Source organism: Orycteropus afer, unplaced genomic scaffold (assembly GCF_000298275.1).
Source record: "Orycteropus afer afer isolate SDZICR_OR568_19922 unplaced genomic scaffold, OryAfe1.0 scaffold00150, whole genome shotgun sequence".
Classification (NCBI taxonomy): Eukaryota; Metazoa; Chordata; class Mammalia; order Tubulidentata; family Orycteropodidae; genus Orycteropus; species Orycteropus afer.
Genome location: NW_006921737.1, coordinates 6,900,418 through 6,917,057, shown reverse-complemented (window position 1 = coordinate 6,917,057; position 16,640 = coordinate 6,900,418). Strand labels below are relative to the sequence as shown.

The 16,640-nt window shown below is 47.5% G+C and overlaps 1 protein-coding gene across 1 annotated transcript; it reads right to left on the bottom strand.

Annotated features, from left to right (window-relative positions):
* Positions 1 to 270: 270 nt before the first annotated feature.
* KLHL25 (kelch like family member 25) lies at positions 271 to 2,040 on the bottom strand. Its single transcript, XM_007946102.2, has one exon. It carries the CDS (start codon positions 2,038 to 2,040, stop codon positions 271 to 273), a length of 1,770 nt encoding a protein of 589 aa, XP_007944293.1.
* Between the last annotated feature and the right edge of the window lie 14,600 nt (positions 2,041 to 16,640).

Here is a 16,640-nt window from a genome sequence, read left to right as displayed (position 1 = left end):
CACCAGACTCCACTGGTCCCTCCCTTGCTCTCTCCTTTTTGCCCATCAATCTCTTCACTCATACTCAGGCCCCAGCTCATGTCCCTCCTGGTGTCTTCCTGTCCCTGCTCAGTGAGTGCTGAGAAAAAGCATAAGGACACACCAGCCCCCTGCTATCACACCAGGTCTTCTATGTAAATGTGCAACCATTACCTAGAGCTGGAAATAAGCAGATGCTTTCCCACCAGCCTCCTATGGGGAGCCTCACCTGGCTGACTCTGCAGATGCTCCTCAGGCAGGCAGGTGCTTCCAGGTGCTGACGAAGGCTGTGGGGATAAGCGAGTAGGGCACAGTGGTAATGCAGTTCCATGTGTCTGATGTGGGGTCATAGCAGTCCAGGGTCTTACACCGCTGGGTCCCAAAGTAGCCCCCCACCACATAGAGCTTGTTGCCTGACGCTAGAGCATGGCAGGACATGCGCTTGGCGGTCATGTCCCCGATGCGTGTCCACTGGGTGGTCTCACAGTCGAAGCGGTAGGCTGAGGCAGCTGTAAACTCGGTGTCACCTCCCATGATGAAGATCTGGCTGCCCAGGACAGCTGCAGCTGTATAGCGCCAGGGCTGGGGGCACTCAGCCTTGATGTTCCACCGGTTCTCCACGGGGTCATAGCACTGCACTTTGGACACCATGTCCCGATGAATGCTGGTGCCTCCAAACACAAAGAGCTTTAGCTTGGCACTCACCACTGCAGCGTTGCTGACACCATCCCGCAGCGGGGCCACCATTGTCCACTTATTGGCTGTAGGGTCATACTTCTCTACTTGCTTCAGGGACACAGACGGGGAGGCTGGGAAGACGCCAGCCAGAGATGTGTGCCCGCCAACCACATACAGGCAGTTTTCCAGCTCGGCTGAGCCATGGCCAAAGCGGGCAATAAGCATGGGTGCTGCCTTGGACCACTCCTCGTGGACTGTGTCATAAACCCACACATCCTTGGAGACGCCATTCTCGGAGCCCCGACCCCCTGTCACATAGACCTTACAGCCGATGGCTGAGGCACTAAACTCCTTCCGTGGGCTGGGCAGGTCTGCCTTGGGGATGATCTCTTTGGCCTTGTGGTCCACCTGGTAGATCTTGTCACACATGAAGGTCTGCCCTCCCAGGATGAGCAGTGTGTGGCCCGCTTTGCGTGGCCGGGCGCAGGGGCTGGTGACGACCCCATCATTCTGTAGGATCTTGGTCTTGCAGCACAAAGCCTCATCCAGGATAAGCTTGGTGCGCTCGTCTGCCAGAATGATGTCCTCACCCAAGAGGGCCTCCTTGAGGCAGTCAGATGGCAGCAGGGCCAGCCGCACGCTCCGCAGCAGCTCAGGCAAATGCACCTTCCGCTGCTCTAGGTCATGCCTCACCCACTGCAGGACGGCCTCGAAGACCACCTGCTCGTCCTCTGTCTCCAGCTCATCACTTGATGTGAGATCCAGCAGGGTGTCCTTGGACAGGCTGTTGAAGTCTTCGCTTTGCCGCACAGTCTCAAAGTGCACCAGGCACATGCGCCAGGAGAACTCATATAGCCGGCGGCACTGGTGGGCGTCTGACAGCAGCATCATGCCCAGGCAGTTGGAGGGCAGCAGATTCTTCTCAAGGAACTCGGCGGCGGCATCCCGCACATCATGGAACTGCAGCATGTCGCCCGCCTCCAGCAGTGACTCAGCATTTTCCTCGTTGATGGCGATGCGGGAGGAGTAGGCAAAGTCCAGCAGCAGCTCCAGCACCTCAGGGTGCAGGTTGTCCTGGAAGTTGACCATGTCATCACGGCTCTCCCGGAGGCCGTGGCTGAACATGGCCTCAAAGTAGCGGCTAGAGGCAGCGAGCACAGCACGGTGACAGGGGAAAGCACGGTCGCCGGCCCAGAGTGTGACATCTGTGAACATGCGGTGCTTCCGCAGTGTGTTGAGGTGGGCCAGCACACAGTCAGGGTGGGAGGCCTTGTGGAAGAGCGTGATATTCATGGAGCCCGTGCTGCTCCGCGACTTGCGGGTCTCATGGACGCTGACGGACATGGTGAGCCAATCTGCTGGGGGAAGCAAAGCCCAGAGTGAGAGAGGCCATTCTCAAGCGCAGCCTGGTATTGCCGTCTATCCACAGGGTGGCTCACTTTTGAGGTCTAGCCCCAGATTCCCTGCCCTCCCCATCCTCCCTCTGAGTTCTCCAAACCAAGTTACATTCCCTCAACCACCTCCAAGGACAACATGGGTATTTGAGAATGGCTGTGCTTCTCCCTGGCCCTTCAGAAGCTAGCTTTGTTCTTGTCAGTGTGGATGAGTCCAGGAACTGAACATCTTTGGCCTGGAGATGAGCCTCCCACTGAGGTGAGCTCTACACGGGCTGCTTTTCACAGTGAGGAGAAAAGGCAAATGGCAAGCACCTATCAGGAAGTGCTAAGTGTGTGCACTCAACCACATTTCTATTGTTAACCCATTGTACAGTTGGTAGCCAGCTAAAGTATGGGAACCAGGGTTCACACATGACGGTTGGCTCTGAAGCCCAGTCCTGACTCTCCACTGGCCCACGGAGACTCTGCCTCCTGCAGATTTACAGCAGGAGATTTTTGAAACGAGCTTTCTGAGAAGCTGGGATACCTAAGCAGGGTTTTAAACTCCCCTCTGCTCCCAGCAGGCCCTGTCCCAAGCCCCCCTCCACTCAGAAAGATCCTCAAAAGCTGCTGCTGTGGTCCAAGTGTGTTCATTGCACACATGTCCTCTGAATCCAGGGGGCTGCAAAGGCCCCTTGACCCAGCTAGGAAGAGCATGGGCTGGGGGTGAGGCTGCTGACCAGTGGGCACCCTGCTCCACTGTGAGGTCCAAAGAGGAAGCCAAGACAAAAGCCTGGGAGCCATAGCCAGAAATGTCGAGACTGAGACAATCCAGACTGGCCTAAAGCAAAGCAGCCAGAAAACTCGGAGCCATTGGAGCTCCTTGGTTCTGTTGGCTGCTCCCCACCTCCCTGAATGCCCTGCACTACCTGCCTCAAGGTGGGGTGCTAAGAGCTGCTCTCCAACCAGACAGACACGTGCTCATCCTGGCTTGAAGGTGGGTAGTTCTCAGGCACTTTTGTTACAAAATCCAGCCCTCACACAACCAAAGACCCTGTTTCCCTGCCATGGAAACAAGGCTCTGCCAACAGGCCAGCAAAATCATACTTCTCTAGAAAAAGTGGCCAAAGAGCACACTGCACGCAGCATCAGACCCTCAAAAACCTGTGCTGCTTTCCTCCTGTTAGTCACAAGGCCAAAAAATTTATATTTTCCACTTTTAAAACTATATAACTACCCCATACACACCCTGCTCAGAAGCAATTTTCTACTTAAGTAATAATCTGATAGAGGAAGGAAGCGATTTCATGCTTCATTGAAATTTTAAATTTGTGTCCAAGTGCATGGCTCTCACACTCCTTGCCTGGAGAGGAACCAAAGAAGCCACAAACTAACGTGATTAGTGCTGCTTGGGCAATGCCCCTGCTCCTGGGTGCTAGGGGGATAAAGTCACAGGGATGGACTGGTATGGGGCCTGGCCTTTCTGCTCTGGGCACTGAGATCCAGGGTGGGCAGACCAGAAGGTTGGGACCTGTTTGTCAGATGGCAGGGCACTGCTGTCCAAATCTGTCCCTATACACAGGGCCCCCTGGCTCTGAGGTGAGTCTGCCTAGAGGGAATACTGAGGGGCTGAATGTCTCAGGAGACTGACCACTGGTCCCCGTGTCCTTGGCAGGCTCCAGTACTAGTGGGGAGAGTGATATGGTACAGGGTGAGAGCACTGGATCCCATGGAGGTCCCAGCTCTGCTCCCTACCCTGGGGTACACCTCTCTGCTCTTTGTACCTCAGTTTTCTCTTCTAGAAAATGCAATCTCTGTCCTGCTCAGGAGTCCATGAGAAATTATTTACTGAGCTCCTCCTCCAAGCCAGGCCCTGGGACACAATGTCCAAGTCATAGGCACAGGAGAGGCTGTGCCAACCTGGTTTGAGGAAGGCATTGCTGATAACTCGGTCCCTGACCACTACTGCCCAATCTTAATTTCAGACCCGGCCGCATGTTTCCTCAAATCTTCCTATGACTGCAAATCTTCACCTTTGCTTCTTCTACCCCTTTGATCATTGAATGCTTCCAAATGAGGTCGTTTGCCCAGCGACCCAGTCCCATCTTAGGCCACCCACCTCCACTGTGCAGGGTGCTATGTGTGAGGTGTTGCCTTTTGCTCTGAATACTATGCTGGAGAAGTGGGCTCAGACAGTGAGAACCAGGCCGCTACTTGGGGTCTCTGGCATGCCAAGGCCCAGGCCCTTTCCCCAGAGGCCAGGTCACAAGCCCAATGCTGAGGCTGGCCTCAGTTCCAGTCTTGACACATTGCATTTCCACAGGTCCTGCCTGTTCTGGGTGCCTGTACACCTCCCACACCTGCCTGACACCCTACACCCACTAGCCAGGGAGCCAGGCTATCTCTAAACTCATCACCTCAAATGCTCAAGCTTGGGATACCCCACATGTACACCCAAACTCCCCTCAGATTCCTTTTACAGATAAGACAAGCTGGGTTAGAATCTCAGCTCTTCATCTTGTTATCTATGATGAGGACTTCACTAGTTCCTGCTCCCAGGGGAGGGGCCCAATGGGTCCCCACGGGGCCCAGTGTCCCCACACTACCAACCATATGAGAATATACATTCCAGGTCTGTCAGGAAGAGGTCTCTGGGTTTTCTGCACTGGGCCCTTCCCTTGAGTAGCACACTTCCCTCAAGTGACCTGAGTCCACGATCTCAGGGCAGCTCACGTTGGAAGCTGTAGGGTAAGGGGTGGACCGAGTCTTCACTCAAGAGGGTTTTGTTAGCAGGCTGTCCTACAATGGTATTAAGGTGAAGACTTCCTTTTGAGAGGGTTAAAGGTGGGCAGGACTCCTTGGGTGCTATAAATGGTTAAGTGCTCACCTGTAAATTGAACGGTTGGGGGTATGAGCCCAATCAGAGTAACTTTGGAATAAAGGCCTCACAATCTGCTTCTGAAAAATCAGTGACTAAAAACCCTATGAAGTACAGTTCTAGTCTGACACAGATGGGGTTGTCACAGGCAGACTCAACTTGATGGCAACTGGTGACTGGTTAATGTGGGACAAATTCAGATGCAAAAACCGAGAGTAATATAAAGCAGGCCAAATCCACACAGAGCAGCCACCCTTGTCCTGACAACAACGTAAAGCAGTGTCCTCCCCAGAGTTGGCCTAATGACTGGCTCAAATCAGGGACAAGAATGCCTGCTGGCTTATACAAACTTCCACACAGCCAAAGAGCCAGAGACTTACCCCAAGCAAGTTCCCTGTTCCCTAGAGCACCTGCACCTCTTTGCTGAGGGTACCTGCCTAGCTGTTTTCTGTTTTTTCTACCTCCTGTTTAGGCGGGCCACTGACCCGTGAGCCAGTTTTCCGGGAACAGCAGTCACATAACCTTGTATCAGCTTTACCACAACTCCACATAAGCTAGTGGGTATCACTGTCTCCAATTTATGGATAAAGAGGCTGGAGATGTTAACCACTGTGGCCCAGGCCACACAGGTCAGGAATTGGCAGAGCTGTAATTCTCCATTCAGGTCCACAGGTCCACAAGGCTGTACTCAACTCCAAGCCCTCAATGCAGGTAGTGTCTGTCACCCAGGCAGAGGGAGACCAGGCCTGAAAGCCAGGAGCCCTGGGTGCTGCTCTCTCTCCCAGGGCCCTCACCTTGAGTACAAATACCTAGACATCTAACAGTTAAGCAGGTGCCCTTGAATTGTCTCTGACTCACGGCAACTTCCATGTGTGTCAGAATAGGAATGTGTTCCATAGGGCTTTCATAGATTGGGTAATCTACTTCCATAGAGTACCACCTTGGAAACCCAAGGAGGGGTCACTATGAGTCGGATCCAATTCAACAGCAGTGAGTTTTGGTTTTTTTTTTGACTTTTCAGAAGCAGATTGCCAGGACTTTCTTCCTAGGCATCTCCAGGTGGCCTTGAACTTTTTAGTTGACAACCTTTTAGTTATTAGCTAAGCAATTAACTTTGTGCCACCCAGGGACTTCTATTTAAGTTATCTCAATCTTATTATGTCCAAAAGAGAGCTGTGAGCATTTCCTCCAAACCTGTTCCTCTCCTAAATTTCCTCAGCTCAGGAAATGGCAAAAAAAAAAAAAAAAAAAAGGCTTTCCCCTACCCCTCACTCAATCTACCAGCAAGTCCTGCTGGCCCCACCTCCTGAATGAATTCTGAATCTGACCCCTTCTACCACCTCCTCTGCTACCACCTCCACCCCTGGTCTGGACAAACAGACAAACCCCTCACCAGCGATCCACTTCTGCTCTTGCCCTCCTATGATCTATTCTCCATATAAAGGACAAAGTGTCCTCGTGAATGCATCAACCACTTCTCAAAAAGTCAAAATTAAAATTGCCATACAACCACTAATTTCACTGCTAGCTACATATATCCAAGAGAAATAAAAGCAGGGACACAACCAAACATGCACACACTAATGTTCATTGCAGCATTAGTCACAACAGTGAAAGGTAGAAACAACTCAAGTTATCTATCAACTGATGAATGAATAAATAAATATATGGGTTATATCCATACAATGGAATATTATTCAGCCATAAAAAGGAAATGAAGCTTTGATACATGATACAACATGCATGAACCCTGAAAACATTATGCTAGCTAATCAGTCAGTCACAAAAAGACAAAATACTATATAACTCCATGTGGTGTAGTAAATTACGTAGTGTGGCTTTTCTACCCATAAGTCTTTGTAAACTCTGTGGTGGAATTTGCTGTGAACTGAGGAGCTCCTGATTGTAAAAGTTATCCACCTGGGGTATTTCTGTTGGGCATAACACAAAGCAATGTTCTGGGAGGTTCCTGCTCTCTCTCAGGTGCTTAAAATTCTGATGTTCTGATTGGTTAGTTTGGCCACTCTGCCAGGCTCAAAAGGAGGCCTTCTAGAGGCAGAAGAAGTCTCTCTCCAACTGCTGGTTGAGGAAGATGTGCTGCTGAAAGGGACACACGCTCCTGGGAAAGAGACGCAAGAGACACGCATTGTTGGGAGAGAGACTGTGAGAGACTGTTAGGAGAGAGTCTGTGGGCTGGGAGGGAGACTGAGCATTTTTCCTGAACTTGAATTGTAGCCTGGTGCTTCCCTAACAAACCCTGTAATCTGTGAGTTCTGTGAGGCCACTGCAGTGAATTATCGGACCCAGGAGAGAGGTGGGTGCTTTGGGAGGAACGGTTGGTGAAAGGGCTGGAAGGAGGCAGAATGTCTGGCCTTGCAGTAATAGGCCTTGGGTTACTGATAGTGATACTGTCTTCCTCTCATGGGGTTAGAGGAGGTCAGGAGATGTGGCCCCCTTGCCCTTTTAGCACTCCATTTATATGAAATACCAAACCCACTGCTGCCAAGTCGGACCTGACTCATAGCGACATCTCTTTGGGTTTCTAAGGCAGTATCACTATGGAAGTAGATTGCCCAACCTTCCTTCCGAATAGTGGCTGATGGGTTTGAACTGACAGCTTTCTGGTTAGCAGTCAAATGCCTTAAGCACACCACCACAGCTCCAGAATAAATAAACCCATAAAGAAAGAATGCAGACTAGAGTTTTCCAAGGGATCGGGGAAGAGGGTATGAGGCGTTAACTGAATAATGGGCTTGGGGCTTCTTTTTGGGTAATGAAAATGTTTTGGAACAAGAAAGAAGTGGTGGCTCAAAAATCATTAAAAAAAAAAAAAAAAAATCAAGCTTACTGGTTGGGTAGAGTCTAGTCAAATCCCCAAGACTATGGTGCTTAGTTACCCTTCAGGCCTGGAACAGAACTCATTCCTATGGCTCAGTTTTCAGCCAAACAATAAACAGATCTATAAGGTGAGCAACAACACAATTCAAGTTCAAATTCCTTAGAACAAACAATCATTCAAGATCAAAAGGGCAGCACCTGTCTAAGGACAAAGTTCAGAAGGCAGGAAAGGTTAGGAAAGGAGGAGGAATGGAAATGAGAAACATAGAGAGGATGTGGGAGAAGTGATGCTAAACTAAGGGAATTGTAATCAGTTTCATGAAGCAAAATGTGTATAAATTGTTGAATGGAAAACTGCTTTGCTCTGTAAACGTTCACCCAAAAAAAGAAGGAAAGAAAGAAGTGATGGTTACACAACACTGTGAATGTACTAAATGCCAATGAATTAATTCTGAAATACTTAATTTTACATTATGCTTATAAATTTTAAGAAGCTCTGGTGGTACAGTGGGTAAGGCATTCAGCTGCTAACCAGAATGTTGGCGTCTCAAACCCACCAGCAGCTCTGTGGGAGGAAGATGAAGCAATCTACTTCCATAAAGATTTACAGCCTTGGAAACTCAGTGGGGGTCACTATGAGTCAGAATCAACTCAATGGCAGTGGGTTTTGGTTTATGCATTTTACCATAAAACAACCAACCCCAAAAGCAAAAATGCATCATTTGATCACATCACATCCCGGTAAAATCCCAAGCCATTCCCATGGCCCCTAGCGCCCCACATGAGCTGACCCCTCTCCACTGGTTACCCCTTATTCCTCATATCCTGACTTCTATTGCTTCCCCCAGACCACATTAGACTCCTTAAAGGACCTCAGGGCCGGAGAACCTTGTTTTCCCTCCCTTATTTCATCCAGGTCTCAGCCCAATGTCACTTCCTCAGACCACTTTGGAAAGGCTGCATCCGCTCTCCATGTCACCCCATGTATACCTTCCTCATAGCACTCACCCACTACCTAACACTGCATTTATTTACTACTGTTCTTCCAACTAGACCCCTGGCTGCAGCTCGGATGTGACCTTAGCTCCCAGGATGGTGTCTGGCACATGGTACATGCTCAGACTGACTAAAAATCCCATCAGTCCCTTGCTTTATCCATGACGAAGCTGCTTAGACACATAAGATGTGCAAAACTCAAGTCATTGGACATTTAACCTGACTGCTAACTCAGCTGCTTTCCAGAACTGAAAAGATGAAACCTGAGATGGTGGGGGAATAGTGGCAAGTGAACAATGGATGTCTACAGTGGCTATCCACTGAGCTACTCTGGGCTGCCCCACCTTCTTGCACTGACATCTAGATCATTCTCTAAATTGCCCTCCTCCACTCTCAGTCCATGTGGCCAAAGCAGCAAATCACTAGGCCACGGGGACTGGCTCAGGAGTGAACGTGACCCAGGCCCAGCCAATCAGCCTGCTCCATTCTCCTAGCCATCATGATGGGCCCCAGACCTGAGATGGACCAATGAGCCTCTATTCTGAGATGTACATAGGAGCTGTTGGGAATGGAGCAGGACTGAAATTGGTCAGGGCAAAGGCCTGGGGAGGGAGTGGATGGCAGCCATGTTGCCCCCTGCCTGAGATGGGAGTCTACACAGGAAGGCAAAGTGGAGCAATCCTTCATTTGTGCCCCTCATGCCTGCTGTGCCTGAGACCAGTCTGCCCCTGAACTTCCCTTTTCTGTTCAGTCCTGTTAGAGAGGGGCTTCTATCACTTGCCACCTCAAGTCCTGACCAATACAAGGGCTTACTGGGCCTACCACAAGTCCTGACCAATACAAGGGCTTACGGGGCCATCAGTTCCCAGAATCAAGGATCAGGGGCTGCTTGCCTTGGGGACCCCCAAATGATAAGTGGTCTTAGCTGTGTGTGTCCTCCCATCCTTTCTACCTGCATGGAGCCCCACCACTAGACACCGCAAACTGGTTTTGTGTTATTGGTTGAACTGTGCCCCATTCCACCCCCAAAATATATGGTGGACTCCTAACCTGTGGATGCAATCCTATTTGGACATAGTTTTCTTTGTTATATTAATTGGACCATACCCAAGTAGGGTGGGTTCTAAATTTAATAATTTCTGAGTTATAAAAAGAGATAACTGGACACAGAGATACACACACAAGGAGAAGAGAAAGACCACATCCACAAAGATTGCCACTGGTAGCTACAAGAAGCTGAAATAGAAAAGGAAGGACTTCCCCTTAGAGTCAAACCCTAAATCTGGACTTGCAGCTTCTGAAATGTGAGTCAGTCCGTGGAGAGTACAAACGGTATGCTCTCAGCTATTAACCTAAAGGTTGGCAGCTGGAATTCACCCAGCAGTGCTGTGGAAGGCAGGCCTGGCAATCTGCTTCTGTAAAGATTACAGCCAACAAAACCTTAAAAAGCAGTACTACTCTGTAACACGTGGAATTGTCAGGAGTTGGAGTTGACGTGATGGCCAATGGGTCATTTTTTTTTAACTGTGAGAAAAAAAAAAATTGTTCTTTCTGTTCTTTAAGCCACCTATTTGTGGTATCTCTATTTTGGCAGAAAGAGATAACTAAGACAAAACGCAAGGCAATGCACTGTGTCGAGTTGCATCCAACTCATAGCTACGCTTCCTAGGGTTTCCAAGGCAGTATCACTATGGAAGTAGACTGCCCAATCTTCCTTCCAAGGAGTGACTGGTGTGTTTGAACCACCAGCTTTCTGGTTAGCAGTCAAATGCCTTAGGCACTATGCCACCAGAGCTCCAGATAACTAAGATAGTGAGGTTATTATTTTATTTATTTTTTGGTCACTCAAGACATGTTTGTTTAGCACAAATTACAGAACCAGCACTATGGTTGGCTTTGGGATCCAAAAGGGGTATAAGGTGTAGGGATGAACAACGGAGAGTGTGTGTGAAAATCAGGTGTGTCCAGCCTCTTGGAAGCCCCGTCTCCATGGCTGCCTGCCTTTGGGGCCTCAGTAAATCATGCTGTATGTATCACAGAACCATTTTTTGATTACCTAAGTATCGTCCTAGGTTTTGATGGATTCAAAGCACATAATTTAACTGCATGACAATGCAACGCTGTAGACTAGCAATTTATCATCTTGCTAAGAGGTATTGACCTACCTTAGACAACACCTCCTCCCTGCTTGCCTCCCAGTGCTGTGGCCAGACAATCCTTACCTATAGAAAAGTGGTTAACGTGCCAAATAGCAACGTGCCAGCTCATTCCTCTCATTATCCTTGGAAAGTTAACTAAATGCAGAGAGGAACAAAGCAGCCAAGGGGTTAAGACCTTCAGAAAAGAACTTGGCATACTCAGAGAAGCTTCCAGTGATTAAAAACTAAAGGCCTGCTTCATTAAGAAAAATGGATCAGAGGCAGTGAAAGCTGCTATTATGGTGCCTTCTCTAGAAGGCCTGATTGCATTTGGCTGCAACACTATCCTTTCCAACCCTTTACTCTACCAGCCAAGAGTTAAAAAAAAAAAAAAAAACCCAGTTGCTGTCAAGTCAACCCCATGTCAAAATGTGTTTCATAGGGATTTTCAATGGTTGATTATTTGGAAGTAGATTGGCAGGACTTTCTTCTGAGGTATTTCTGGTGAACTGAATATCCAACTGTTTGGTTAGCAGTTGAGCATGTTAACCATCTGCATCATCCAGGGATTCCTAGACAAGAATAACTAAACCAAACCAAACACTGCTGTAGAGTCAGATCTGACTCACAGTGACCCCTCCTTGGGTTTCCAAGGCAGTATCGCTATGGAAGTAGATTGCCCAACCTTCCTTCCAGGAGTGGCTGGTGGGTTTGAACTGCCAGCCTTCCAGTTAGCAGTCAAGTGCCTTATGCACTACGCTACCAGAGCTCCTAGACAAGAACAATTGAGCCTCAAAATGAAGGTGTCAACGCCATGAATCTTCACTAGAGGCCAGAGGGACTCAGCTAGAGCACTGATCCTGTTTTTCCAAAGCTCCCAGGTTTGAATGTCCCAGGCCCACATCAGCAGCTCAGGTCCATGGCCAACTCACATGGCCCCTTGGTACTATTAGCCAAAAAGGACAACCTCCTGTCCTCTGCAGTGAGCCAATCTCTTGGGTAGCGGGAAAGTGCCTTTGGAAAATTGGAAAAGCTGCCCCTTCCAATGGCGGTCGTGGTACTGGCTCAAGCATAAGGCTTGGAAGGAAAAAAATGTAGACTGAATTTCAGTCTACACTGGGCTAGTGCCATGGGCAATGCCTGCACAGCAGTTCGAGGTTGCCCTGTGGACATCACACTAACAGCTCTGCTTTCACTGACCCACTCCGTGGTCTCTGACTTCTCCCACTTCCTCAGAGCAAAGCCCTGCCTTTCTTCCTGCTGACACAGAGGAAACACTGGGTGAGGCAGAACAAAGATCCCAACAACAATGATTTCATGGTAACACAGAGCTGAATGGACCTCAATGTGTCCTTTTGCTCAGTTCCTTGTCCCTGGCTCAGTAAGATCAATGGGGAGCCTTTCTACTACTAGCTGCCATTGATGAAGTCCTTACCACATGCCAAGGACAGTGTTGGGGGCTTAAATCACTTATCTCACTTCAGTATTTCCAAGTTGCTATTTCCATCATTCCCATTTTACAGATAAGGAAACTGAGGCTCAAGGTCACACTCCTGGAACTATGGCATGACTGCAGACTTTGAGGTTTTCATTCCTCTGTTGTTGCTGGGTGCCACTGTATCGACTCCGACTCATAGCAAAGGCAAGTGACACAGAAGAACTGCCCATAGGGTCTTCTTGGCTGTAATCTTAATGGAAGCAGATCACCAGGTCTTTCTCCCAAGCTGCTGGTGGGTTCAAACAGGCAACCTTTTAGTTAGCAGCCAAGTATTGCACAGCCAAATTCCTCTGCTACACTGAAAGGGAAGGTGAGAGGCAGGGGAGTTTCCGTAAGTAGGGAAGGAAGGATGACAGAATGATACATTTCTTCCCCTTACACTGCTTTGACCAATAGAATATGACTGAAGTGACACTGTGCCTGCTTCTGGGCCTTGACAGCTCCCACTTCCTGTCTCATAAACACTCCAGACAACCCTGAGTGAGCCATGTAGTGAGAAAACTCTGCCTACCTAATGTGGAGTGAGAGATAACTGGTCATTCCCAGCTGTTCCAGCCATCTCCACGTGCAGGGCATATGAGTAAAGAATTCACCTTGGACATATCAGCCCCAGCAGATGTGAAGTAAACTGAGGAACTCAGCTGGCAGCCAGAACTGGGTCTCAGATATATTACCTCAGTACTGCAGTGGTCACATACCACTCAACTGAAATACCCAAATCCTGATAAGCACCTGCTGGAGGATAGGCTATGCTGAGGGCTAAGGAAGAAATAAAGAAAAAAAAAAAACCTGGTGGCATAGTGTCTAAGACATTTGACTGCTAACCAGAAGGCTGGCAGTTCAAATCCCCCAGCCACTCCTCGCAATCTACTTCTGTAGCAATACCACCTTGGAAACCAGGGAGGGGTCGCTATGAGTTGCGATCAACTCAACAGCAGTGAAGTTTTTTTTTGGCTGTTGTCGTTATGTCTAAGGCACTTGACTGTTAACCAGGAGGCTGGCAGTTCAAACCCACCAGCCACTCCTCAGAAGGAAGATGGGGCAATCTACTTCCGTAGTGATACTGCCTCGGAAACCCAAGGAGGGGTCTCTGTGAGTCGGGTCCGACTTGACAGCACACAACAACAACAACAAAGAGACCAAGAACAAGTACACATGAACATGTACATAACATGCATAGTCTTGTATTTCAGAGCTGTTTCTCTCATGGTGTTCTGATCTAGCTGTACTAATTGACATGACCATATAAAAAACAGCCCTGAGGAAAGGTCAAAGTTCACCAGTGTCAGTAGATAGGAACAGAGCCCCTGAAGATAGGTCAAGGATTAGTGTGTGACCTTGGGAAAGATAACTCACCTCTCTGGGTCTAGTATCTTCAACCATAAAGTAATGATAAAAACAGTAGCTACTTTAATAACAAAAAGACAAATAACCCAATCATAAAATGGGCATGAATAGACATTTAACCAAAGACATCTAAACAGCCACCACACACATGAAAAGATACTCAGCATCAATGTCATTAGCCATCAGAGAGATGCAAATCAAAACCACAATGAGATACCACTTCAGTCCCACTAGGATGGCTAAAGGAGTTCTGGTGGCACGGTGGTTAAAGCACCTGGCTGCTTCGCAAAAGGTCAGTGATTCAAACCCACTAGCCATTCTTTAGGAGAAAGATGAGGCAATTTGCTTCTGTAAATATTTACAGCTTTAGAAGCCCTTTGGGGCAGTTCTACCATGCCACATAGGGTCACTATGAGTCAGAAGTGGGTTTTAGGATGGCTAAGATTTAAAAAAAAAAAAAAAAAAAAAGAGAGAGAGAAAATAACAAATGTTGACAAGGATGTAGGGAAATTAGAACCTTTATCCACTGCTGATGGGAATGCAAAATGGCACAGCTGTTGTGGAAAAACACTGTAGTGATTCTTCAAAAAAACTAAAACTAGAACTATCATAAACCAAAAAAAACCAAGTCGGACCCAACTCATAGTGACCTCTCCTTGGGTTTCCAAGGCAGTATCACTATGGAAGTAGATTGCCCAACCTTCCTTCCAAGGAGTGGCTAGTGGGTCTGAACTGCCAGCCTTCTGGTTAGCAGTCAAATGCTTTAGTCATGACGCTACCACAGCTCCCAGAACTAGCATATGGTTCAACAATTCCACTCCTAGGTATATACTCAAAAGACTTGAAGGCAGAGACTCAAACAGAGACCTGTACACCAATGTTCACTGCAGCACTACTCACAATAGCCAATAGGTGGACAAAGTAAGTGTCTATTAACAGATAAATGGATAAACAAAATGGGGTACATACATACAATGGAATACTACTCAGCCAGCAGGAGAACTGAAGTCTTGATACATACAACAGAATGGATGTAGCTGGAAGACATTATGCTGAATTAAATAAGCCAATCATAAAAGGGCAAATACTGCATGACTTCACTTACATAAAAAAACAAGAAATGACAAATGTATAGAAAACAAAGTTTATTAGCCGTTACCAGGGGCAGAAGAGGGAGCTCTGTGGTATAGTGCCTAAAGCCTTTGACTGCTAACCAAAAGCCTTGTGGCTCAAACTCACCAGCTACTCCTCAGAAGGAAGATCGGGCAATCTACTTCTGTAGGGATACCACCTTGGAAACCCAAGGAGGGGTCGCTATGAGTTGAAACCGACTCGATGGCAGTGAGTTTGGTTTGAGAGGCAGGAGAGAGGGGGAAAATGAGGGCTAACAGTGATAGAAAAACTGCATTGATTAAGAGTTGGGTTGCCTAGCCAATTATTGTCATTGCTGTCAACAAGCTGTATACCTGTAAAAAGCTGAATGGGCAAAAGTTGTGTGATAGATACATCTACAACAATGTCAACAAAAACAAAAGAGTAGTGGCTGAGGCTGCTTATGTACAACCAAATACCTCATGGGATTTGGTGCCTTGATTTGGAGGTTTAGTGTCATGGTTTCATGGGACATTCCAGTTCATTGGCCTATTAGTGCTTCTGCTCTACCTCCTAGTTTGTTACATAGTGTCTGAGGTCTTGAAAGCTTGCAAGCTGCCACTGAAGGCACAACAGTTGGTCCCTATTCACCTAGAATAACAGAAGGGTCAGAAATAGGAGGATATGGAATGTGTGGCTAATTGCCTCCATGAACCATGTGTCTCCTTTGTCATGAGACCAGAAGAACTGGATGGCACCCAGCTATCGTTACTGAACATTTTGAACCACAGATTCCATATAAGAATTGTGATCAAAAAAGGGGGAAAATGCAGAATAGAATTTTAAATTGTCATGGGCTCTAGACTTTCTGGAGCCATGGAAGGTGGATGAATCCTTAAAAATCTTGCCCTGAGATACTCTCTAAACCTTAAGCCAAAATTATTCATTCCTGTATGTAAGTCTTCTTAAAACCAAACAACAGTTTAGCTTAACTAGTTAAGAAAAAAAAAGTCTGCCTTGAGCATTACGCTCTTTTAAGAACTGTCTATATGGAATCCAACAGACAAGAGCAACTCAGATTAGGAGGAAATTTAGGGGCCAGTGAGTTTATGTTAATGAGGGAGGAACATTTAGGAAGGTAAGAATGGTTACACTACTCAAAGAATATAATCAACGTCAGTAAATGTTACATATAGAAACTGTTGAATTGGTTGTTTTGCTGTATATACTCTCAACAACAACAGTAACAAAATAAATGACATTTAGGGGGAAAAACACAACAGTAGCTACTTGTGAGAATTAAATGAGACTATAAATGTAAAGCACTTAGAACAGCCCTGGGCCCATCATGCTTACTACAGAGCTGTTTTATTATTGCTGCTGCTGCTATTACCACTGTTGCTTTATTACCACTGCAACCAAATAAAAGACAGAGCAGCCATTCCTAAGCCTTAATCCTTAATTCTCCACTTTGAATAAGGGAGGTTTTCAATATCTACTCTATTCACTTTTAAGCTGTTTCAATTTCTGAGTAGGTATTATTTTTATAATCAGGAAGGACATTAAAAGACTTTTTGCAAGTCTGCTGGATCTGGGTTACTCTGGAAACCATAACAATAAAGGACTGAATGACATTAAATATCAGAGATGTGTCTGGATGGGCACTGCAACTGCTACCTGAGTGGCGATTCCCCAGTGGACGGAGCAGAGCTATGAGGCATGGGGGAACTCGGGGCCCTGCCCTGTATCTGAGGGGTGCCGCCACATCAGGAAGCCCACAG

What these genes read in the sequence shown, in the direction of transcription:
- KLHL25 (XM_007946102.2), bottom strand. Translation starts at nt 2,040, where the DNA reads ATGTCCGTCAGCGTCCATGAGACCCGCAAGTCGCGGAGCAGCACGGGC.